General features: G+C 47.9%; 1 protein-coding gene across 6 annotated transcripts in view; it reads left to right on the top strand.

The window, feature by feature from the left end:
• Window positions 1-205: 205 nt before the first annotated feature.
• SETBP1 (SET binding protein 1) overlaps window positions 206-26,272 on the top strand; it is a 119,736-nt gene continuing 93,669 nt past the window's right edge. For 3 of the 6 annotated variants that reach the window (XR_013943343.1, XM_080573391.1, XM_080573394.1), the window contains exons 1-2: window positions 208-1,459; window positions 18,222-18,882. Coding sequence is in view for 4 of the 6 variants with exons in the window: in XM_080573391.1 (XP_080429517.1) it covers window positions 18,391-18,882 (492 nt within the window). In the remaining 2 variants the exon portion in view is untranslated. Of the gene's footprint in view, window positions 1,460-18,221; window positions 18,883-26,272 lie in introns of all 6 variants that reach the window. The other 3 variants (XM_080573393.1, XM_080573392.1, XR_013943344.1) reach the window with 3 other exon arrangements.

The raw sequence follows: 26,272 nt of genomic DNA, 5'->3' as shown, positions 1-26,272 counted from the left end.
TCATTACCATTTATTCCGCCCCCCACCCCCCCCAACCTACCCCCGGCAATGCTGCAGGACTCCGGGAGAGACAGAAACCGGGGAAAGAGAGGGCCGGAGCCAGCAGCCCCCAGATCTGCTTAAACAAATCACCGCCCCTCGCTGGGAGGGAGAGAGAGGGAGGGAGGGAGGGAGGGAGGGAGGGAGGGAGCGGGGAACCCAGACCCAAAGACAAAATACAAGACAGAGAAAGGGAAAAAATAAAATAAAAAAATCATCGGGGAGCAAAAAGCGGGCCCCAAAAACACCCCCTTGCCGAGCCGAGAGGGGGATCGGGTGTGCGAGCACCGACCACTTGGCCGTTAAAGATCCGGGGTGTTGGGGGGGGGTCCCCCCGCCCCCCCTTTGCCCTCCCCCGGTCCGGCGCGGGGCGGTGCGGGGCGGTGCGGGGCGGCGCGCCGGGGGGAGCGGGCGGCCGCAGCCCCGCAGCCCGCCGGAGCTCCTCCGGCACCAGCACCCGGGCCCGCTCCGGAGAAGAGAGCAGGAATAAAGGGAACAGCTTCCTCGCCGCCAAAAAAAAAAAAAAAAAAAAAAAAGAAAAGAAAAAAAGAAAAAAAAAGCCTTTTTCTCGTTTTTTTTTTCCTCCTTTTTTTTTTTTTTTTTTTTTTCAACTCCTCGCCGGGAAAAAAAGCAAAAGCGAAAACGCTTCCCCTCCCCGCGCCCCCCTGCAAAAGGCCCCCAAACAGCCGGCAACAACAAACAGGCAGAAAAAAAAAAAAAGGGCCACCACTCAAAAAAAAAAAAAAGGAAAAGAAAAGGAAAAGCGAGAGAGCCAGAGAGCCAGAGACAAGCTCCATCGATTTCAAACCCAGGATTTTATCCAGTGCATTGATTTTTTATTTTTATTTTTGCTCTCCCCCTTTTTTTTTTGCCTCCTTCCCCCCCTCCTCCTTTCTTTCACCCCCCCCTCCTCCTTCTCCTCCTTCCCACCCCCCTTTTCCTTTCCATTTTATTTTGGATCCTGCTAAAATTAGCCGGGACTGCTCTCTGGGTGTTGCGTGTTAATTTGATTTACTCCGGGATTCCGGCTTCCAAGACGCCATTTTCCCCCCTTTCTCGCTCTCCCTCGCTCTATTTATCTATCTATCATTTATCTAGCGAGCTCTCCAGCCGGCTGTCTGTCCGTCCATCTCCCTCTCCCCGGGTGCCTTCCCTCCTCCCCCCGCCCTCCTCCCTCTGCGCTCTGCGTGTGCTGCGCGGCCGTGCGCTCCCCTAATCTGACAGATGAACACCGCCATGGGTTTGCCGCAACACAAGCAAAAGCACCTTTGGGGGCTGTGGCGAGGGCTCGAAACCGGGATCTAAAAGAGAAGAGACAAGAAGGGGGGAAAGCCGAGGGAGGAGGAGGAGGAGGAGGAAGAAAGAAGAAGAAGAGGAAGCTGCTAAGAAGCCCCCGCTGCCGTTTTTTGGGGGGATATGGGTTAGTAAAAAAAAAAAAAAAAAAAAAAAAAAAAAAAAAAAGCGACAAAAACCGGGAGGCATCGAGGAAAGGTCTGTTTTGCTGATCCGGATTGCGGGAGGGTCTCACCCCCTCGCTTCTTACCCCCCCCTCTCCTTTACCCCCCCTGCCTTTTTCCCCTCTGCATGCAAAAGTTAATGCCGTCTCCCTTTTTTTTTCGTGTTGTGACTTTGCAATGGCGCGGAAAGGGCTTTATTTATGGGGGGACTGGGGGGGCTTTCTCTGCCCTGCGATGCATGCGAGCCTTCTCTCCCCGACCCCTTCCCTCCCCATGCTTTGTGGCTGCCGGGGGGGTGCATGGGCGCGTTTTGGGGGGCTGGGGGGGGGGTGGGTGTTACGAGCGTGCTGCTGGGAAGGGGTTGCAATTTTTTTCGGAGTTGGATAATGTGTCCCCCACCTTTTGCCCCCCCCACCCCCCCCCAAATTTGCTAGCCTGTATGTGTTCCCCCAGCGGGGCCGCGGGGAGGTGGCAGCTCGGCGTGGGGAAAGCAGGGGAGGAGAGCCCCCCCCTCCCCCGGCTTCGTAAATTGCAGGTTAAGTGGAGCTAGAGAGCAACCCTGTAACCTTTTCGGGATCCGTGCGTGTGAGTGTGAGTGTGAGTGTGAGCGGGTGGGCGTGAGGGTGGGCGTGCACCCCCCCGTGCTCGGCGCTGCCCGCTGAGGGGGCGCCGCTGCCCCTCTGACATTGGGAAGGACGCAGCGGGAGCGGGCACGGGGGAGGCTTGGGGGGAGCTGGGGGTGTGTGGGGGGTTTAGAGGTGTGGGACCCCCCCCTCCCGACCCTCCCTGCTCGGTGCCGGAGCGAGGCGCGTTAATTGGGGGTAATTAGTCCCTGCGCGCTGCCACGGGGCCCCCGGTGGCCCCCAGTGAGCTGGGGGGGGGAACGAGGGGGAGGAGCTGGGGGGGGAGTGAGTGTGAGTGTAAGAGTGTGTGTGAGTGTATGTGTGAATGTATGTGTGTGTGTATGCACGTATGTGTGCGAGTGTATATGAGTGTGTGTGTGCATATGGGTATGTGTGTGTGTGAGTGTGTCTGAGAGTGTGTGTGGCTGTGTGTGACTGCGAGTGTGCAAACTGTGTGTGTGAGTGTGCAAACATGTGAATATGTGTGTGAGTGTGTGTGGCAGTATGTGAATACATGTGTGTGTGCAAGTGTGTGTGTGTGCAAATGTGTGTGCGCAAGTGTGAGAGTGTGTCAATGCGTGTGTGTGCATGAGTGTGTGTTTCTGTGTATGTGTGTGTGAGTGTGTGTAAGTGTGCATACATGTGGGTGTGTGAGAGTATGTCTGTGTGTATGTTTGTGCATGTGTGGGGGTGTGTGTGCCAAGGGGGCACAACCCAGGCTGCAGCTGAGGGTAGCTGTTGTCAGCCCCAGCCCTGGTGCAAGGCTCCCTGCCCAGCCCTGGGCACACACACACGCACTCTGACACTCTTTCACACACATGCATGCACACTCACACGTACATGCATACACAGACAGACACAGACACGCATGCATACACACACTCACGCATACACTCATGTACACACACTTATACATGCACACGCTCACATGCACACACACTCAGACACATGCACACACACTCAGAAATATGCACTCATACTTGCGCATACATACACTCAGCACACACATACATGCTTGCTCACACACACTCGTATACACACACTCACACCCACTTGCACACATGCACACACCCACATGCACAATCACATGCACACACACGCACACTCACTCTCACACACACACACCCTCACACCTACCGTCACACACAGGCACTCACACACACACATATGCACACCCACATGCACACACACACTATCACACGCTCACACATACCCTTCCCCTCACATACACACACTCTCACACACCCTCACAGACACCCACACTTACACACTCACTCACACCCCATCCTACACTCCCCCCATGCCACGGGCAGGGGGAGATCAGGTCCCTGAGGCGAGGCAGTGGCCACCTCCCACCCTGTTCCGTGTGTGGTGAGTGAGTGAGTGTGCCAGTGTGGGATTCAGCGAGTGTGTGTGAGTGTCCGTGTGTCTGTGCAGCACCCCGGCACCGTCCGCCCCGCTGTGCTCAGCGCAGCCTGCCGCTGCCTGCGCGTATCCCTGCCCCTACAAAGGCCGCTGAGAGAAGGATTTCCGATTTGTTTCCGCTTCCAATAAACGCCGCTGATAATCGTGGGCCCAACGCTTGATGCTCCAAGGGCACCTCGCAGCCAGCAGCGGCCCTGGGGCTGGGGTCAGACAGGGTCCCCCGGCCCCTCTGGGTCCCCGGGGGGGGGGTGACACCACAATGGGGTGCCCCCACCCCGGGCTGAGGTGTTGGGGGGCCTGTGGGGGCTCCGCCTGAAATGTCTGTCAGGTGTGTGAGGCACTGAGCTGCCAGCCCTCCGCTGCCAGGGAGCGTATCGCGACCCCTTGGCGGCGACAGCGACAGCAGCCCTCTGTGGGGACAGGGCTTTTGGGGCCACAGCCCCGAGCGGCTGCTGCCCCCAACCCGCCTGCCCCAGGCCGGGACGATCAGAGAGCATTGCCCCAAACCTGCAGAAGCAAAGGGGGGAAATCATCTCAGGCTGCAAACCTACACGCCAGCCTTCTGCATGAAGGGAGACACCCATGATTTTTTTTTTTTTTTAAATTCTTTTTTGGCCATTTGCTTTTTAGCCAAAAGGAGAAAAACCCTCCAAACAATGTAGTTGTGCTTTAGCCTCTGCTCTTAGCTCGGAAGGGTTATGTAAAAGGGGGGGGGGGGGGTGGTGGGGGAAGCAGAAACACACAGTGAATGGAGACTTCTCTTCCATCTCTTATTGGCTTTGGCTTTTTTTTTTTTCTTTTTTTTTTTTTTTTAACTTCTCAGACTGAAAGTTTTAATTGAAACCAGAAATCTATTGAGAAGTAACTGAGCCAAGAAAACCTCTGTTTTCTCTGCAACTAGGGATGGGGAATAAATAATTTTTTGCTGATGTTATTTCAAGTTGTTTGAGCTCTTTGGTTCCTGCCAAAAAGCCCAGCATAGATTATTAACACATTATCATTTTAGGAGGATGCACTCTCTGAAATGCAATAAAATGGTGTGTTAGGTTTGTGCAGAGCCATAAACTATGCTAGTTGTTGGCAAACAAAAGAAACAGTGGCCATGATTTATTATTAATAATAATCATAACTGAGCTATTTAGCTTGACTTGATACTTGCTGGGTTTCTCTACTGAGGTTTCTCAGTATCATTTCCAATAATGTACTTTGATTAAGTTGGGAACAGTTCTTCTTTAATAACTGCTAGGGCCACATGCTTAATTAACTCAAGAAGTTAAATGCTTGAAAAAGTCTGACCATCATTTTTTGGCTTCAGATGCTGCTTAATCTCCTCTTCTAGTCTGTTTTGAACCCATCCTTTGAGCTCCTTTCCCCAGCACACATGTCTCTTAGGTGTAAGTGCCAGCTTACCAACAGGACTCTTGTTTTCCATTACAAGATTTGGCTAATCCCAGTTTCAGTGACTTTTTTTGCCCTCTCAGTAGGGCTCAATTGCTCACACATAATCTTTCCCTTCTGTTTTCTTTCCCCTTTGGACAACACCCTCCAGGACTGAAAAACTCTTGCCTTGTGCTTGGAGACTTGCAATTACACAGCAATTTTGACTCTTGACCCAACTAGTAGCAAGAAAGGCTATTGTCTAATGAACCACGTAAAAACAGTTCTGGGATCCAACAGATTGCTGTGCTGGAAATGAAAGCTCTCCCAGTGAATTGATGACTGATTTGTTTAACCATATGCCCAGGCGTCCTTCTTGCTGTCCCTTAACTACCCATCTCTGGAGTATCTGTGATCTGCGGGTCTGCAACAATGTTGAAAAGCAGCATTAGTACCTGCCAAAATGTGCTCCATGATGCACAGCCTGCAGCAGGGCCAATTCAATAGGATTTAAGCCGTGTTCAGAAAGTTCAGCCTGTTATTTTTGCCTACAGTAACATGTGAGGATGCTGGGTTTTAAGCATTTAAGTGCTGCAATTAAACAGCGTTTGACAAGGGGAGAAGTGCCGCAAGGTTGTGCACGGAGAAGTAATGGGTGGTCAGATGAGACCCACCGCAAAACCTAGCCTAAGCCGACTTGTTGCTGGGAAATCCAGGTGATTTTAGGGCATCAGCGATCCAAGGTTTAGAGCTAGTCCAAAGCCTAGCAAGAAAGGCAGGAGTCTGTGGGAGAACTTCATCAGAGAACGTTCCCAATGTTTTGCTGCAGGGCTTGTGGTTTCTACTGGGACTGGTTTTGCTGCTATTATAGGTTCTGCTTTTGTTACTTTCTCTCCTTCCAACTTGAAGAAACAAACAAAAAAAAAAGTTTCCTTTCTTATTATTGTTGAGGAAATAAAATGACTCATCCTTTTAGGAAATTGTCATCTTGATTAAAGATGGGCTTTAAAACCCCTCAACTCCAGGTTTTAGCCTGGGGGGACTGTCAGATCTGAAAATGATTTCCAAACTTTCAAGGTTGGGATTGCTTTGCCTTCTTATAGGAAATCACATTGAAAGTGTGAGTTGTTAGCACAATTGCTTTTGAGATGCTCTCAAACCCTTAGAGATGGCTTCTTTTTCCTTCTCCCATGTAAAAGCTTCACTTGGTGTGGCTTCAGACCTGCTCAGCTATCAGGTGTTGTGAACAAGCACAGCTCCCCAACAGCTGCCTGGATTTGGTGGTCCTGTTTAACTGGTAGGGAGAGCAAGGCTTGGGGGATTCACGGTTGGGGCTGAAAAAGGAAGGCTACATCATTCCTTAAACTGAATAAAAGCAGTCAGAGAATTTGACGTCTCGTCCTTCAGAGCTGGAGAAATGTGTGAAGGAAGTAGGGGGTGGCGATTTCTGTTTATCAGCTCTTGAGAGTGAGCAGAGTTCAGGGCTATTTTTCCCTTTTGGAGATGGATTTACTTTGCAGCACAGATTGTCCAAACACAATGATGAGCTTTTACTGTAAGCTGTGGGGCAGCTGAATACGAAAAGCAATCTTCTGACATTATTTCATTTAGGCTTTTGTTGTCTTTTATGAAATTGAACATTTCAAAGAGTTCTCGGATTAGTCAACTCTCTACAAAAAGCCAAATTAAAACACTGGACCTCAGATACCACAGAGATGGAAAGGACTTGATCCAGGCTTGGTTTTGATCTTTCTGTCTCTCATTTTCTTCCCAAAGTTCCCAGCTGGGGAACTTTGCAAGGCCCCAGACCTCTGTATCTCCATGATCTTTGACCAGTTGCCTGTCCTCTGAACCTGTGTGCTGTTGTCGGTGTGTGACAATGACCCTGTTGACTTGAGATATGAAGGGGAAAGTGATGGGGCTGAAGCACAGGTGGCAGAACAGGAAGACACCAGAGAAGTACTCAGTCACTGGTGCTGCTCACAGACCAGGTACTCTTGTTTAAGAGTGGTGACAGTGGTGGGGCTCTTATACATGTGCATCCAGAACAGGAGTCTTGTGAGGAAACAAGGGATTGTGCAAGTAGTGAGGATGAGCCTGAGTTGTCTTCTCCATGCAGGGCTCATGAGTCTGATGTACTTTTTTTGAAAGTGAGCTCATGTGTGGAAAAGCCATGCAGGAGGTGACCAATTTCGGTACAAACCTGAGGTCAAAAAATGGTGGGGAGGCCCTGACCTGCCCCAGTGAATACAGGAGCACAGGGTGGGCCAGTGCTCTGCTCTGCATCCTCTGATACTGGGATGGAAATGCCTGTTAGAGATGGGTGCTGGGGTTGAGGCTGAACGCTGTGGCTGGGGAGACCCTTAGTCAGCCTCTCCCTTTCTCCGAAGTAGTGGGATGCTGCTCCCGTTGATGTGCAGTCCTGGGTGGTTAAGGACCATATGAATGTGGCAGTGGATGAGAACAGTTTCCTCTCCTCTAGTACAGTATCTCCTGTAATAGTGCTTGGGAAAGCTGTTCAGAAGAATGTGTGGTAGGCAGGCATGGGGTAACCCAGGACTCACTTGAATACCTCAAAATTAGAGATGGGTTAAAGATCGGAAGCCTGAGGTTTTATGTTACTTTGAAATTTTTGTTAGCCTTAACCTTTAAAACTGAGAGATACATATGTATACAATGAATCATTCTGTTCCTGTCCCACTATTTTAGCAGATGGGGAAGTTGGTTTTAAGATGGAAGGGAGAAAATGATGATACTTAAACCAGAGGTCAAACTGCAAGGCGTTACAGGCATGTCTTTTCTCCGTATGAATCCACATATCCTGAGTATCCTACTGATGTGATTTTTAAGACTTGGACACTGGCCTAACTTCCCTGTGTGTTTCCAGACCCAGCGTGTTCTGGAGGGATGCTGTTATCCATACCCACCTCTCCTCAAGTCTTGCTAAATTTTTGGCTTTTGAGAATGCAGTGGGGTTTCCACTGAAACTCCTCTGAAATTCTATTACTTTGCTAGACAAGGAAATCCTTCCTGTAGTATTTTTTTTTTCCTCTAAAACCTTAATATGGAGCTCTATAGTGTGGATTCAATAGAATTTTGTACAGGGAAATAATTCTCTGCTAAATTCTTCAGTTCTTTTTCAGAAGGGATCAGAGACGTGGAGCTTAACTAGGGGAGTTTAGTAAGTGTTTGATCGGGATTGTATACATGCAAAGTATTGTAACAGGCATCTGGGCAAAGTGTTATACATGCCCATTATTCCTAAGGTTGCAAAACAGTTTAAAATATTAACCCATATATTCACATCCTTGTAACTTTCATAAACCTTCACCTAATGGGCTGCAAAATGTCAAGCTTTTTCTTTGCTTGATGGCAATTTTCTTCCTGAAAGGTTGAATAAATTCCCTCCAGCTGTCAGTTGTTCCATTTTTTTTTCTTTTTTTCCAATTTATTCAGAAAAAGTGAGAGTGGGGGAAGAAGGGGAAACACTTTTCTCTTTTAAATTATTCTAACCATACGCTTTTAAACAGGGCAACATTCTAACCTGCTGGACTTCGAGCTGATAAATGGATATAAACATAGGGCTTGTCAAAGGCCCATCTTCTTTTAGCATGTGAGGGTAACAAAAAAAATGAAGGTCATGGCTTCTAAAGCTATGACAATTTAAAAGTGTCATTGTGGACATCCTAAAGTCAACCAAGATCTTTTAGTCTGTTGGCTTTAACAGCGAGGCACCTTCCTTCCAAATCCTGCTGAGTAAGTGCCATAAATGTCACTTGCTATGGGTGCTGACTTACATTAGATCCCAGTTTTGTGTCATTGAGGTAGTCACAGAAACACTGATCCTGCTCCTCCATCCTTTTATCAGAGTTGAAGTCACATCTGCTCTTAAAACATGCTAATTTTCACGCTTGGCTTTCAGGCCAGAATATGTTGTTAAGGCCTCGCTCAGACATTCCAGGGCCTAAAGAAAAACCTCTAACAAAAGAGAATGTAATATTACAATAACAATTAGCTGCAGTATAGCCTGAGGTGGGGACTAGGACCCTATGTAAACATGCATCTGTATCCTGGCACCCTCTGCCTCTGCAGAATGCAGTGGTAGGGACCTTCAGGCTCTGAGAGTCCTAAGCGAAGGACTTGGACTGGGAGCATGGGGACCTGTAGGTCATTCGTGGGCACCTAGGTCTGAGCTGACCCCCAAATTCTGCCCCCATCCTGACCCTTAATATTCTCCTGAAGTCTGCGGGGTTACAAGAGAGTAACGACCCAAAGTCCTGGCCCTGCTCAGATGGGGATTCGAAAGCTCCCTGCCTGTTTGCCTCCTCGGACGGAGCTGGACCGAGATGTGTACAATGCCTTTCCCCGGACGTGTGCAATGCCTCTCGAAGAGCACAATGAAGTAGCTCAGCTGGAGAGGCCTTTGGGGTGTGCAGGTACTCAGCAGGCTCTTATCTCCCCTCTGACTCAACTTGTCCCAGCACTTCTGTAACTGTTTCCTCTTCAGCCTCAACAGAGGCTACTCCTTTCCTCTGCCCACAACAGCTGCCGACTGTCTTGCCTTTATTCCTGTCCTCGGGTCTTCCACTGGCACGCTCCCGTCTAATGTTTACACCTCTTGACTCCTCTGTCTGGGCACTGTGGGCTGCCCTTTGCCTTGTGCACATCCAGCCATGTCCACCTGTGTCCTGCTCTGCGTTTGCTTCCTGCAGTCCACAAGGCTCTAAGGGACTTTCTTGTTTCCCTGGCCCAGACATCCTCTCCTCCCTCAAAGCCAAAGGACTGATATGTTCTGCAAGGAAAGGAAGCAGTCTCAGTGCCCTCCTCTAAATACCCCAAATTATTGCTCTTCCTCTTGCATGCCCTTTATGTGCTCTGTTTTCCCACAGTCCCCTCTTGATGCTGGGGATTCTTGGTACATTTTACAGTACCAAGCAAGATACTGCGGCTTACTTATCACAGAAACCCACAGTGCAAGCTTCCATGGACAAAATCCAACCTTCCTTATTCCTCGCCTCATCAGAAGCATGCAGAATTGGGTAACATGGGATGTGTTGTTTGTACATCCTCTAGACTGGGCACAGGATAGATCCTGGACCAAAGCCTTTTTGGTCCTCCTTGTGCCATCACTTACAGCTCTGAGGGATGGATGCTGAGCCAAGATCTGGTGCATCCCCTATCAGATGTGTTGTTTTATTTTATTTATTTCTTTGTTTTTCCTGAAGGGAGGGAAAGCTGGTGTATTTGGCACTTGTGCAAGCGAACATGAAATAATGGAGGAGGGGAAAAAACAGAAGAGGAAGGAATCCCATGGTAGTGGCAGTAAATAAATACAAAGCTTTCGTTAATGATTTATATAGAGGAATCATTTTCAACACATTTCAGAGAGCAGAGGGAAATGTTTGATCAGAGGGAGAAAGAGAGATTACTGCCCTACCACGACGGTGTTAGAAGGAGGCTACTGTGTCTGATGGCAGCTTTCCAAGAGCAGAGGCAATCTAGGAAAGTTTGGTAACACAGATGATGGAATTGTAGAGGGCTTTGCTTTCTGTGGCTGGTCTCCGTGCCAATATCCTTTCCCTAAATACCCATAAAACTTTCCATTTGTAGCTTGGAGTGGCTTCCAGTACCTCCAGGATGGTGCACTTGGCAAGAGCTGGGTAGAATGGAGATAGCACTTGAAGTCCCCTTCTCATGCATGTTGCCTCTTTTTCCCAACAAGTTTTATGGCTCTTGTTACTGGAATAAGCTTTGTCCTCACAGCAGCACGCACTGCTGCACCCAGCAGAGTGCTCAGGATATTCTGCTGGTTAATATCGGGAGGTACCTTGGGATATACATCAAGCTGAGAGTGACGATGCATAGTCTGGAGGCTCAGCAACCTGGCGCTGACCCCACGTAGGCAAATCTCCTGGCTTGGCTCTTGGTGTTACAATGAGCTGGAGCACAGCTGGCATCTCACTCTGCTTTTTTGTGTCCCGGAGGCCTAATCTGCACAAGGATGATGGGTAACAATGCAAGGGTGATGTTTTTTTTTGTCATTTTTATGACGCTCTCTGACATCACTATCCCTTGATTCAGAGGTGTGAATCTGGTGAATGGAGCCCAGCTTTGCGGCAGCATTGGCCTCGGAGGGCACAAGTGGGATGAGGTTTGTCCTTCAGGGACCAGCAGTGAGCAGCAGGAGGTGTTTACAGGTCTGGTGGCCACACTCCCTTCCCTCACACCCAGATGTAGCTCTAGGTTGTGAGTGAGTGGATTTATAAAACCTTGGCATGGTTCTCAGGCAGGAGCTTGTAAAAGTCCTTGGGCAACATGATGGGCATCTCTCCTCCTACCGCAGATGGGTGCTTTGCTAGGCTGGCTGTTGCCACAGCTGTACCTTGGGCAGTATTGCTTTTATGGGCCTCGTGATTTATGGCCGTGTCAGTTGTTTAATCATTCAGTTGGCCCTCCCTTCAGTGTGGCACGATAGTTAGTTACTTACATAGAAAGGTGACTATCTGATCTAATTATGGACTCTCAAACCTAATTATGGAGTCAAATATGATTCCATAATCTACTCTTAATGTCTCTATGTTGAGAAGACAGATACACACATGTGTAATGTGCACACTTACATGCCTCCGTAATTATGGATATGCTTTGGGCTCTCATTTATTTCTGTCTCTTTATCTTGGGGAGGGATGCTCACAGCTTCATCTGGCTGTGAGAAATCTTCAGATTATCTTGTCTTTTCCCCTCCAGTGTGGCTTTTCCTGGCTCCCTTTGCTGGGTTTGGACACATTGAGACAGAGCCATCAGTCAGTTTCACTCGGTGTTGCTGGTGGAGGTGCAGAGGGCCGGTAGCACTTGGACTCAGGGCGATCCAAAGGAAACGAGTGAAGATTACATTTCTGCTTTTGTTCTGGTAGCTGTCATTAATCTTTGCACCTTATTTTCATGTGGATAGACCACACCTGAGCTAGCTTGCACCCTTTCAGAAGTAATCCTCACATAACCAAGGAGAAATCAGAGGCAGAAGTGGAAGGACTGGAGCACGAGCAGCGGGTGCCATGGAGAGCAGGGGAGGGCAGGGGACCTCATGGAGAGCAGCCACCTTTCTTCTGTGTAACCTCTGCTGCATCAGCTCACCCCATTAATGAACCACATGCCCTAGTTAGTTAGTTGGCTTTGTAGATAATCTGTGGATTACAGGCCTTCACATATGGTCATTCTGGACACAATTATCTGTACGAGTTGAGGATCTCGTACAGTAACTGGTGTATATCCACATACGTTTTATGCACATCTATATCCAGGTTTATCATATAGATGGGAGTTTTAGCGGTGTATTTAAAATTGTTATACAGTAGTGAGTCCAATTTGCCCAATGTTGGAGATGAAGAGCAATAAAGACATCACAAAAACACAGAATGGCTGAGGTTGGAAGGACCTTTGGAGATGGTCCAATCTACTGTGCTGCTCAGTGCAGGGTCATCTAGGGCAGGATGCTCAGGGCTATGTTTGGTTGGGATTTGAACATCACCAGACTATCTACCATTTTTTAATAAGAGATTGTTATTATTATTTTGTTTCTTGAAGGGGAAGTCTTTCTACCTTGTTTCTATACAGACTGACATAAGTCAGGTGCAAGAGAGAGGGTGTTTTCTGTGGGATCTATAGTGTGGATGGAAAATAGCTGCCACAGTCATTTTTCCAGCTCCCTGCCAAAGCTGGGTTGCTCTTGCAGAGTATCAGGGGCACAGGAAGTAACTAAGGCTGAGGTTCAAAGATGAGATAAATCTAGCCCCAGGTCTCTGAGCAGCAGATTAAACATGCTGCTGTTGCATGATACTGATCCTGTATAAACTCATTTACCTGGTTCAAATCTGGTCAAAATAAAACAAAATAAAACAAAACAAAACAAAATAAAATAAAATAAAATAATGCAGTGGCTTAATTTTATCCCAGCACGCTTTGTACCAGATCAGGCTGTGTCACCTGCCTGCACCGTGCTGGCTTTATGACTCACAAGTTGTCCCCATCCTCTAGGTCTGCTTTTGAATTTGCACAAAGGAAGACTTAACCTCCATCTTGTGCACTCCGGTCCATTCAATAAAAGTGTGATCATGTTCCTGTGCCTGATATGCATCAAATTTGTGCTGCTGGGTAATCTGGCAGTGTGCAGACCCGGCACCATAAGCTGTGTGGTCACAGCACTGCGCTTGAAATTCCTAGATTTTTTTGCAAAGCAATAATGATGAAATAAGTTGGGGCTCTTTTTGTATTCCTAATGTGGGTTAGCTGAGTTCAGCACAGCTTGCTGCATGCCTGGCTGTTTTTTTTTTTCTTTTTTTCTTTTTTTTTTTTTTAAGTCTGCCATGATGGATTCTGAAGTTTCACTGACACTTCTCATAAAAGCAGGTTTCTGACCAAAACTTTCCCTTGGGTGTAATGTGGGTTGTCCGCTGGCCTCTGCCCCAGAGGCAGCTGCCTTTCAGCGGTGGCATATATAATAGAGGAAGCAACCCAGGAGTCTTTGGAGTGAAAGGTGATATGTCATAATTAAATATTGCTGTATAGTCTCCAGTGCTTTGTGGTGAATGGTTTTAAAAAGATGGCGCATAAAGAGGCTTCCAGGATTTCTGATATTTTGCAGGGATTAGGGATGTCGTAACTGTATTTTGCATGACAGAATGTGAGACCCAAAGGCAATGTGACACATGTGGGGCTCCACTTCACTTTTGGTATGATACTCTCAGGCTCGTGCCTCGGTTTCCCTTTGTTTGAAAGGAACCTGTTCAATAGATTTTTTTTTTCTTTTTTAATTTTTTTCATTTTCTTCATAAGGCATTTTGGACTCTATAGCTAAAACAAAAGCAATCTCTGTAGCTACAGTCATGCCTGAGATTAGTGTACTCTTGGATCTGGGCAACATCTTCTAAAATTGCTCCGAGCTCTCTGCTGGTGCTCATGTGTTTGAGCAAATCAGACAGAGCAGCAGCAAAAAGGCTGGGCAGCTGAACCTGGCTTGCTTGTGTTTGCCTAAGCAGTGGTGCCTCTGCACCTCTGTTTGCTTGTTACAAACACGATTGTTACTGGGCACAGGGCAAAAGCTGTGCCATGTGTTATGCCCGCTTTCATTGCATGGAGAATCCCAAACAGGTGGATTTCTCCTCCTTCTACTTCCAGCCAGACAGTGGGCTCTCACTTTTGTTTTTATCCTTAGCAAATTTTCAGTTTAATCACTTAACAGCACTGATATCTGAATACTTACAAGTGCGAGCAGTTGCCTGAGGCAGGAGAAAGGAGCACATTTGGAGCCCTTAATGGCAGACATCTAATATGACCCTAAGGGAGGTCTTCTCCTTCAGGCCTTTGCCTCTAGGAGTGTGTTTGAGGTGCCCAGAGGTGCTGATAAGAGACATATGAGCAGCTAGGCTGAGCACACAGGCGTTTGATTATTTCTCAGTACTTATCAGAGGAAGCGTGAATTTCTCCCTAATTAAGAGCTAGTGCCAACGTCTGTGAAATTTGTTGTCATTCACCTGTGAATTATCCTCCTCAAATTTAACTTGACTGCAGGAAGCCTGCTAGCAGTAACACTTTCCTCTGGGAGCTTAATTTGGCTGGGGAAGCACCTCTGCAGTTGCTTATTGAACAGGAATTGATGCTCATGAGCCTGGCAGGACAGTTTGGGTAGGCATTCAAAAGGCTCAGCAGCCCACATCTCTTGGGTGTTTAAAATAAAGGTAGGAAGCTTGGAAAAAAATCAGCATCCTTGTCTGCGCTTTGCCAGCTAAGGCAGAAGAACTGCTGGAGGACAAGTGTTTATTGCCTTCCCCTTACAGGCCAGTGCAAAGCTGGGGAGATGCAGGACGCGAGGAAGAGGGAGAAGCCCAGGAGGCTGAAGCTGAACCAGAGCCTGAAGTTTCCCCAGTGACTTCAACAGGGGAGGTTTGGGGTCTTGATTTTCCTCAGTTCTGAAGCTTACACCCCTATATCTTTTAGAGAAGGCCCTAGCAAAGAGCTATTGCCACTGCAGTTGAAAACTCAGGGCTGAGCAGCTCCCGCAGAGCTGCCCCAAGCTGAGGAAAGGGGAGGTCAGGACTTCGCCCAGGAGGTTACTTGTTCAGGAGCCTGAAGTGAGGTTTCCTAATTAGTCAAAGCGCTTGTAGCCTGCCCAAACAAGAAAGACGAGTATAATGTCCCTGCACCCGAGTCATTTAACTATTAACCCTGGAGGAGAGTAAGGAGATACCTAAAACAATGACCCAGTTAATTCGGTGTAGCGTTTGAGCACCGGGGTTCTTTGTTGCTACCTGTGGGTCTGGTGATATCATCATCTGCTGGCTCTCAGCGTGACAGGAGGCCAATGTTTTAAAGCAGGATTTTAAAGCTGGTTTTCACATGAACCCATCTGATGCTGGTGTAACACAGTGGCTTTATTCAGCTGTTGCTGGTTTCTGCTCATCCCGAGGTGCTGAGACCCCTTAGGGCAGGCCTGGCTTTGGATGAGGCCTCCATAAAACACTGAGCTGGGAATGGTGTTTTGAGTTTTGGGCACAGAGTCAGGAACTTTATCCTGTCCCATTTGAAATAAGGTCCCAAGAGGGTTTGTTCATTACGCAATGGCCCGTGGTCCTTTCGCTGCACCCTCGGTGGCTGAGGGTGTGGTGGCCACATCCTGCTGAGGCAGATGCTCCCTGCGAGAGGCCTGCTCTTTTTCACCAGCATCGAGAGAGGTTAAAAGCCTGTGGGTGGAGGCCAGCACAGAGTGCCCATTGTACATGCGTGCATACCAGAGCAGTAACTCCCTGGAATGCTGCACCACTGAGCTTTTACCACCTTGTGTTTGTGTTGCAGCGCAAGAGTGTGTGTACATTGCGTCTCTCTCCAAGGAGATTAACAATGTGAACTGGCAGATAAATAGGACAGCCTTTTTTTTGATTGGACCGGTTGGAAGAGGAAGGTAACCCTGACTCCCATCACCTCCATAGGCACAAAGGAGAGGCAAGGTGCAAGGTCGGTCAATTAGGTGGAGCAGCTCCTTGCAACTGGGTGGCTTTAATGTACTAATTGCGTTAGTAATTAGTGAGTACCGCATGGTAAACACTTGGGTTCAGAACTATGTAAGGGCATTAACTGAGCCACCTTACAATAGGTCTGAATGAGGTAAGCGTTATCCTTGTTTCATTGGTGGTGAAAGGGAGAGCCTTGCTGGCCACAGGGTGAGTCAGGGCAGGCATGTGGGAGACTGTGGGTCTGTTAGTTCTTCAAGATCACCTTAAATGAGGCCAGAGTGACAGCAGCTCTGGGAAATGAGCCTCTTCCCTATTGCCAGAAGATGTGCATCTTAAGCATAAGTGTTTTCATGATGTTCTGCCAAGGTACGTCTACCATGAGCTACAAGAAGTACCTCTAAGGCCAGATGGCAGTTCAGGCTCTATGATAGCTCTTTTTTTTTTTTTCTTCCTTCTGCTTGGGCTGTCAGATTGTGCTATTTATGGGAAGTTTATTTGAATTTGTGTCTGCTGGGACCTGGGTGGAGGTCACCAATGATTTCATGGAGCTGTAGGATACTTAGGACTTTCCATTACTAGCCATATGTGCTAGGGTCAGACAAGTGATCCATGGCCATACTCCAGTGGAAATACAGCTATGTAACTTAAGAAAAAGGTTCTTTTTGTTACTTCTTAATTTTTGAGTTTACGTAAGTCCTTTTAAATAGCTGAAAGAAGCTAGTGGCACAAGGGCATGTGATTTTTCTCAGTGAGCTGTGCTTTAAAGCAAAATAGTCCACATTTATAGTACTGTTATGATTTGGTGATAGGTAGCAAGTTCTCTATTTCTCCTTTACAGTTTATTGCTACTAAAAATGGCCTGGGAAATCCCTGGCTGTTCTCAGATCTTGCCTGCAGTTGGTCAAGGGGTGGGGTTTGGCAGCATAGCCTAGCTCATCTAGTAGGGAGCTGCTGCTGTGAGAGCAGGTCTGCGCCCCCAGCACCGACTCCTGGCAGCGCCTTCTTGTTTCCTTCTCCCTATGCCAGAAGGGATATTCTTCTGACCCACCAGGGAGCTGTTTCAGGGTAGTAAAGTAGCAGCAAATTTCTCTCTGAGATATCCTTCTGCTAACTTTTAGCCTAAAGTGGCTTGCTATGTTGGGTAGAGAGGTGGGGGATTACTTGGCAGGTTTTAGGGACAGAGTACAAAAAAAAATTCCACACCTTCAAGAATGCTCTGTGTGTAAATATATATATATATATATTTTTTCCCGGACCAAATGCTTGGTATTTGGTTTAGTCTCTTTATGCCATTGAGTGGCACATCTTTTGCCTCAGCTGAATATTCCCGGAGTCTCCTATTAACTTTTGCCAAGATTAGAAGCTGAGTGCTTTCAACCAGAAGGGTTTGATCTGTGGTGTTTCAAAGAAAGCTCACGTCTGAAAGGGTGAGAGCACAGTTCCTGCCTCAGTTGGCCCAAGCCTTTGTTACAGAGCAGTGGTACCCGAGGGTACGAGGAACTCTGGAAAATATTGACTTATTGACTTCATCTTTCCTCCATCACCCTCAGTACTTAGGTCCCTGACATGCCCTGAAAGGGACCCAGGTGGATCCTCCTACATGTGCAGCATCCCAGGGAGCATCTCAGGCTCCAGACAGCGTGTGCCTGGCCCAGCGAGTATTGAATAATTCATCCGAAGCAGAGTGCCCCGCACAACAGCCGGCAGCCGAGTGCGTCTCCCTTGCCTGTGAAGTGGGGAGATGGGGAGTTTGAAGCCCTCCTGCCTCCCTCATAGGGCAACACTGGGTTTTCTGGGCTCTGATCACTGGGTTATTGTTTAACGTGAGGCAAGTGTCTGCCTCTCTATTTTTTTTTTTCTTTAAATAAATAAATAAATAAACACAACCAAACAAAAAACAGGACAATGACAGGGAACACTTCGAAATAAGAGGAGGTTCATGGGTATGGAGAACTGGTTTCTTCCTCACTTCTTTCCCAAGACCAGAGTGGAAGGAGGTTGCATATAAACATCTTTTTTGTTGTTGTTGTTGTTTTTTTTGTTTTTTTTTTTTAATCATCCATTTTCATCAGTTTAGTGATGCACGTGGCTATAATTCCTCAGCTGGGCTGCTGTAGAGTACCAGACCTGGCCCTCAGAAATGCTGGCCAGCGTCAGTTCCCACTTTGCATCAGGGAATGCCCTTGAGATGTTGCAGGGGAAGCCCAGCCGTGCTGCGTTTCAGTCATTTCCACACTTGTATTCAGTATATACGCGTGTGCTAACTTCCTTTTTCTTCTCCTTTCCTTTGACAGTGGCAGATCTGATCTCTTCTGAGCTCTTTGCAGCCTCTGGGCGACTAGGCCGTTGAACTCAGCGGACGGTTGCCATCTGTTCCCTGGGATCCTACCTGCCTTTTCTCTCCCCGTCCCCTCCTGCGCACCCCTTCCCTCTGATAAAACTCCAGTGCACTGCAGTACTGCTATGGAGCCCAGGGAGACTTTGGGCAGCTCCCGGCAAAGGGGAGGCGAGGCGGATTTTCTGCCGGCCACTGTCACCTCTGCCAAGCCTCCGCCGGCCTCCGGCTGCACGGGGGAGACGATGCTGCCTGCGGCAAGCTCGGGGAAAGGGATCCCAGTGAGTGGAGAGCGGATGGAGCCCGAAGAGGAGGATGAGCTGGCTTCTGGGAGAGATGTGGATTCCACTTCCAACGCGGACAGCGAGAAATGGGTGGCAGGAGATGGGCTGGAGGAGCAGGAGTTTTCCATCAAGGAAGCTAACTTCACAGAGGGGAGTTTAAAACTAAAGATTCAGACCACCAAGAGAGCTAAGAAGCCCCCAAAGAACTTGGAGAACTATATTTGCCCTCCTGAGATCAAAATCACCATCAAGCAGTCTGGGGAGCAAAAGCTTTCCAGAGCTGGGAAAAATAGCAAAGCAGCGAAGGAGGAGGACAGATCGCACTCCAAAAAGAAGGTAAGTCTTTTGCTTTCCTGTATCTTCCCTTGAACCAGTGCTTTGTGTCCGAGACACAACCTTCAGGCAGTTTATAAGGTCCTGCGTGGCTACAGAGGAGGCAAAGCCACGCGGGTATCGTCCTGTGGTGCTGTGCAAGCTGCAAAGGTGATCTTGAGCTATCCTTCAGGTGCACCAGTTCAGCAGGGATCAAAAGTTCAGCCTTGCCTCTTCCCTTTTTGTGCGTAATTGAGATTTAAGGTTCATCTTTACGTGAGTGATAAATGAAGGAGCCCACTTCTACACTGCTTTGTGTCTCAGCACTAATGCTTGAGCCTTTTGGCAGTTAAAGCTTTTGACTACATCTGTAAAATACAGGTATGTGCACGGAGAACAATTGAATCCATTCCTGTATACTGAGCGAACGGCTCCATTATTCTTGATTACAGCATTGTGCTAGCAACACTATAGTTATGCTTCAGAAAATACCTCCATTATAAATCTCATTCTTCCAGATGCTTATTATTTTCTTGAAATATCCTCCTAGAGAGAATTTTTTGGTAGCTTAAGCTAGGGCAAAAAAAAAAATTGATATATTTTTCTTTTTTTTTGGTGTGTGTGATTTAGTCAAGAAGGGGAACAGGGTATAAAGAAAATATTTTTTTTTTTATGAGCTGATTTCAGGAGAACCCTTTTTGTTTTCTTGTTGGTTTAATTTTCAGTAATGTGCTCTATGCTTGGATTTTTAAAAGAAATCGAGTTCTGCAGCAGCACTGGGGGGGAGCAGGGAGATGACACCTTGTGACTACTCATGTTATTTTGGGTGTAGGAGTGCTTTTTGTCCTAGGAGTCAGACAAAGGAGCCTTGGTCAGGCTGAGGCTTTATCACAATACAAATACTTCACTTGCACCTCTTAAGCAACATGAGGGCTTTGTGATGAGTTCAGACAGGAGTCCACATCTGATGAAAGATTCATGAACATCTCTAGCACCTGGACAAATGCATCTGGGATATAGGCTTGCACCAATCTATAGCTCAGGGGACCACTTGGTCTTGCTGTTCAATGTAACTTTGATCCCTCACTGTGCAGAAGGTCCCCAGTTCTGTACTTCATACCCACGATGGATGCTTGAAGGGCTACATTAAGCCTGGAGGAGGCTACTTGCCAGTGGCCCTCTCAGGACCCAGTGTCCTTCACAGACTGACCTAGACCAAAAGTCTGACAGCTCTAAATCTCTTTCTGAAACAGTAACGTTTCCCATTGAGGTGAGACAGAGCCCAGGGAGGTTAACATTACTCACTGAGGGTACTTGCCTTAGAATCTGATCTTGTGGCAGGGAGAAGCCAAGGGGAATTTTTCTTAGAACCACGGTAAATGGCATATTCCTTGCACATGAAAAGTAGCACAGTGGAGTTTTGTTCTGGTAATAATCTGGGAATAGGTTTTCCCACCTATTGAGAAGGACAGGCTGCATTCTTAGCGCTGGGCACTGTCTTATTTCCATTTCCTTATCCTCCCTGAATACTTGCAGCAGTCTCAAGGGAACCAGCAGTTGTGTGAGACTCTGCTCAGAGACAGCAAAGGTGTCGCAAGCAATCCCTCTATGGCCAGCAAGGGAGAAAAAAGACTTGTTAACCACTGCCTACTGCAATTGGACTGTGAAGAATATGAGTGCTTAGAAATCAGACCTTTCATTTCTGCTTATCCCTCAGATGGTTGTGGAAGGCATGTTTGTTCTTTGATGTGGCTATCCAAAAAGGTTAAATAAATAAAGCTAGCTGTAATGAAACTTGGAGGGGGAAAGAAAGCAGTGTGGTGACGTTCAGGGTGAGACTATAATTGCCGCAAGATAAGGAGTTGGAAAGAGGCGGATCACGGTCCACATGTGGTTGCATCCAGCCTGTGCTTGTGCTGTGAGGTCCGAGCTGGCTCGTGCTACATGCTCAGGCTGGGAGCGCTTGGGGCAGCGCTGGCCTAATCCGACCATTTAAAAAAAAATAGAGAAAACACAGCAGGTGGATCCTCTGAGCAGATGGGGAGAGGCCCGCCGCACCGGCGAATCGATTAGCATAACACCCAACGGCTGCCGCACAGCAGCTGCCGAGCTGGGGCCAGGCGGGCTGGAGGCGATGTGGCAGAGAGGAGTCCCCAGCAGGGATTTGGAGGACCATGGGGCTGTGATCTTGAGGGGTGTGATGCCTGGAGACCTGCACCCGGCATCCCTGGGGTGGTGAACATCCTGCATCCCTGCAGCCAGGCAGGATTTTGCACGCAGGTGGCTCTTAGCACTTGGGTTATAAGATCAGTATCTCGCATCAAGGGGTGGTGAAAGGCACTGGACAGGAGGCAAGCTGGAAATCAGTCGGAGAAGGGCTCAAATTAGAGTAGTGTGACTGCTCTAATGGCTGCTGCATGTGTCTCGTGGCAGCTACAGAGATTTTGTGTGAAGATAGAGTTCAGAGGAAGCAGCAAGTTGCAACTCGAAATGTCCATCTGTGGGCTTTCCTGAGAGGAGCGTGCAGGTAGCTTCTGCAGACACTTGCAGAAATGCTGAAAGCTGCGGCAGTGGTTACAACGTGATTGTCACATTTAAATGATTCTGGTGGTTTTGATCTTGCAGTCACGTGTGCTCCTCCAGAGTTAGGCTGTTTGCCTGTTGCTTTAATCAACACAAACTCAAGAAAAAAATTAACTACTTGAAGCAGCAGGGAACAATGCACTTAAACTGGTGGGGCAGATATGCAGCTGGCATCACTCCACTGGATTTTTGCCAGGAGATATATATATATTTATAACATATTTCCCTCGTACATGGGCACAGTGTCATTACTTGAGTTTTATCTCCTTGCTTATGGACGCAGGGCATATATATGAGTCCCACAAACCTGTGTGTAAGGGTGCAGCTTGGGTTACACTCAGTTCTCCAACGACCATGCTTGTGTCTTGGGGATGGGTTGTCCTATAGTGAATCTATCCTCTGCAAGGAGGAGCAAACTCTACTAGGACTTGAAAAATCACTTAAGTTTGTTGCATAATAATTTCAGTCACATCTCCAGTGGTCCCCAGTGCTTTGAAACACCTCTTCAGCATTCTTGCAGGAGTTTCAATACACACAGCGCAGAGGGCAAGTAATGAAAACATGGAAGCAATTTAAGTAACAGCATGTGGGTACACAAAGGACTGGTAATGCCAGCAATGTAAAAAGGGGCTGTGAACTGGGGATATAGTATTTATTCAGTGGCCACTTAGGGAGGAAGAAGATATGCCTCTTCCTAAGCTTTGCACTGTTCTGCTAATTAGACAGTAGGGGCCAGAGCCTGATTTCTAAAGCTGTGATCTGGGGTGCGGTGGTGATTAGAAGGGGGCTCTGCAGAGCTGCGATGCTCATGTGCTGGGGACTGTTTTTTTTTTTTTCCCCCCTTTGATTCCACCAGCTGCTACAGTATATTAAAAGACGTAAACATACATTAAATACTTTCCTCATGTTTCTTTTCCGTGTGAGCAATTGCCCTGGGGATGTTACGCGATGGTGAGCGGGAGGGGAGGCGCTTGAGGAGAGCATGGGGCTGGGTGTGGTTGCCCTGGCCCCGAGCGGGACGGGAGAGCTCCAGCACTGGGAGCCTCTGCACCACAGCTTCAAGGCTTGGCCACAACCCAAGAACTCTTGGGTTTTAAGTCACGGCCTTGTCAAGTTTCACATCAGTTTCCCCCTCTTGAAGATAAGAGCAAAGGTAGCTTCCTACCCCTCTTCCAGGGCTGCTCAGTGGCTTGGGCTGTCCCTGGGGCTGCTTGTACAGCGGTCTCAAATTGTGGAGGTGTTTGCAAGTGTTTGCTCTGATTTCTGTTCTGTGCCTGGGGATGGAGTGGGCTAAACCATGGCCACTTCTAGACTGGCAAGGGCTCTGTTTCATTCTGGTAAGGGGGAAGCCAGGAGCCCAAACGATAACCTGCCCGCCTGCTGCGAGCCCTGCAGGCACTGCTCTTGGTGCTGCTTTCTTCCCACCTGCAGCAGGGTTGCTCGATCCCAGTGCCCTTGGCATCCCTAGAAGTGCCTTTCCTTTGGGTAAGGGCAAACCTGCTGTCAGTTTGGAATGGCACTGAAAGCGTGGCACCAAATGCGAAGAAGCAATCCATCAGCATTCCCCGCTTGTCATGTAGTGTTTAACAAGACCCAGATGAGTAGTGGTTCCCTGGTTTTGTTTTTATTTCCTTCTCTCCCTCCCCTGCTTTCCTTCATTTGCTACTCTGTCTAGTTTTCTGTGTCTGCAAACACCTAATTTCCCACCCTCCTACCCCACTCCCTTCTTTAAACATAACCTGATAAAGTTTCTTTGGAGCTTCCATCATATGTGCAATGTCCTGCTACAGGGGATGTTAACTCATTTATTTATTATTGAACTTTTTTTTTTTTTTTTGGAGAGCTTGGGATGGGTGAATGCATTTCGTTGCTGAGAAATAAGTGGCAGCAAGTCAGTTGGAAGTAAAGTTTCCTTGCGGGCAGTCAGAGGAAGCTCTGTCCTTGGATTTTCCTGCAGTACTCCCTGCAGGTATACGCCATTTCTCCCCAGGAAGCAGTTCTAGCACCTTTTCCCTTGAAATTCTATTTATCTTATTCCTTTCCTCTGATTAGTCTCCCACAGGCAACTTTCTCCTCCACTTCCACCTCCTTGAGGACTCTCATTTGTGTGTTTTTTTTTCCCCCTTTGGACCCCTCCTTCTTCCACGCGATCTCGACCACTTCCACCCCCGCTTCCTTCCCCTTCTTTACATCGCTGACTGCACATTGCACTTTCCCTCCAGGTTCTTGTGTGCATCCGCATCTCTTGCTGGATTACCCCTGCACTGTATTCCTCTCCCCAGTGACTTGTGTATATGATCATCCAATTGCTTGAAGTGCACTATTATTTCCCCTTTGCTAAGGGCATCCCTGCATGAGTCAGCTCTTCCTATTGCAAACCAAACGTGGCTTGGGGAGTTGGTGTAAGTACTTGCTCCCTGCACTGCAAAAGGCTTAGCAAGGAGGATAAGGCACTTGTGCATCTGCTTGAAGTCCTAGGCTTTGATTTCATGGATTTTTTTTTTTCTCTTTGTTTTCCAAAGGATGGAGCCCCTGTAGCCTCGTCATGTTTCAGTGCTGGGTTGGTTCCCACCCTTGCTTAGGGAAGCCTTGAGGCTGCTCTAAATGATGCTGGTGGCAGGTCCCTGAGGTGTACAGCAGCAGTGGAAGGTGAGGAGTAGGGGTATGGATCTCAGCCTCTGCCCTGGTCACGGGTTAGTAGGAGAGCCCCAGAAATGCCAGCACAGTGAGGAAGTCTTCTGTGAGTTGTGTTTAGGGGAACCTGGCTTTTGAGCAGGGGAGAGACCACTTCATAGCTGCTCTAATAGGCATGAGGCACCTGGTGCTTTTAGTCTTTCTGTACAAGCATTGGGGTGCAGAGTTACACAAACTCATCTCTTTGATCCCAGGTTTCTTTTGGCCAGCTTCTTTCTCCCACATTGTTGAAGGCACAAGTGAAGCAGCTGTGATTTGGTGCCCTCCCACCACAACCACCCTGGGCTCCCTCTCCAAAGGAGAACAGGAATGAATTTCTTCACAAAAACTTCAGAGCTTTGGAGGCCTCTTTTACTGTGAGCTGAAAACCACTCAGGTTCATCTCAGTCCTTGAAGATTCCTGAGATGCCTGGACTAGAACCTGAGTCTTCTTGGGCCTCCGTGTAGTAAACTGGGGGAGGCAGGTCTCACATGAAGATGATTCAGCCCTCACTGTGAAGTGTAGGGAGCGCTGGATCCCAGCTCTCAACAGTCCTTCTCCAAAGCCTGTTGAAACAGTGTCCGCCTCACATCATGTCATTCATATCTTGTGACAGGAATAAAGCAGTTTTTCTTCCAACTTGGTGTTCTGCCTGAGCCAGCCGATCCCCATTCTTCACTGTCTGTCTGCTCCCAAAGAATTGTGACTTTTTTTTCTGCATTTAGCCAAGTATTTCTTTAAGAAGCATGCATCTGGCAGCAAAGGGGTGGGTTGGGGAAATGTGAACGGCTTTTACTGCCTAACGCAGAGTGCCAAATGAGGAAGAGTTGCTGTATTTGATTAGCTGCCACATGACCAGGGCTTGTGGAGGCTGTCTGTGTCAAGGACCGGTTTTGTTTTGTAGCAGTCCCTCCCACGGTCGAGTTTCGCTGGCCCTCTGTGACATTTCCTTGTTCCCTCATGCTACGCCTCTCTCGTCAAACCGTGACAAAAATGTCCCCTCTGATGGTTTGGGATTGAGGAGATGCTGCAGGGCTTTAGAGGGAAGGAACAAGAACCAAAAAGGGCAGCTGGGGGTCTGGCTGGAGGTCCCGTGCTCCCCCCTGCTGAACTGCAGGGCTGGATGGGTGCTGCTCCCAGCAGCCTCATAAAGGTCTGGCCAAGTCAGTGCACGCTGGCTGTGTTTTGAAAGCACCAGGGCCTCCAGGCTAAAAGAGATGTGCTGGAGACGTGACATACTGGTGCATGCATCCAGAGCTGTAAGTCTCTGTGCTGCTTGTGTCTTCATTTGCAGAGGTTTGGGGATGCACAGGAGTGTCAGGCCTTCATGCATTCATTCATGTTCCTCCAGCATCTCCTTTTGCATGCAGTGCTCCCCCTCCTCTCCTTCCAGGCATGCCTGACCACAAATACCTTCTGATTTACCTCCAGCTTTTTTCATCTTTACTCTCTTTTTCACAAAGATGCACATCCAGCTATTCACCCTCAGGTCAGGTCTAATCTTTCACATGCTTCATTCCCAGCTGGGCTCCTTACTGACCATGTTCCCCTGCATGGTCAGTGGGACTGCATGATGGACTCATCTTGAGTTTATTTGAATGTAAAGAGGGGCTTCACTTGATGTTCTCAGCTTATTTGTTTTTTCCTCTCCTCTGAGCACTGAATTTTGTGAAAGCTGGTTTCTAACCATGTTCCTTTTCTGTGGCTTCTATGGTGTCTAATGATGAGTGAACTTATTGGCCCTTCCCTCTTCGGGAGCCCCTCAGAAGTCCTTTTCTTCTGTCCCGATAATTTGAACAAAATTTTTGAAATACTGCATCTTAAAGATTTTTGCCAAATTTGATTAAAATTGTTTAAAATACCATAAAAACCTTGAGGAAAGGGTCATGTAGTCAGGCAAGGAGTCTGTGTCCATTTGCATACACAAAAACAGTGTGATCACATTGTCCTTGTTTTCTTAGGAAACCAGTCTAAAAATATCCTGTGTAAACACACATTGTTTTGTTTTTTAATTCTGAGACTTTTCCAGCTCTTGAGACTTAAAATGATTCCATTTGATATGTGACCCCGGAGGACAAGTCCAGTTAGCTGTATTTTCATAAGAGCATTATTTTCCATTTCTTGCCATGACCTCTAATGTGAATTAGACCATTGGCA

Source organism: Anser brachyrhynchus, assembly GCF_964034855.1.
Source record: "Anser brachyrhynchus genome assembly, chromosome: Z".
NCBI lineage: Eukaryota > Metazoa > Chordata > Aves > Anseriformes > Anatidae > Anser > Anser brachyrhynchus.
Note: the sequence above shows the minus strand (reverse complement) of the source record. Positions and strands in the feature narration are given on the sequence as shown.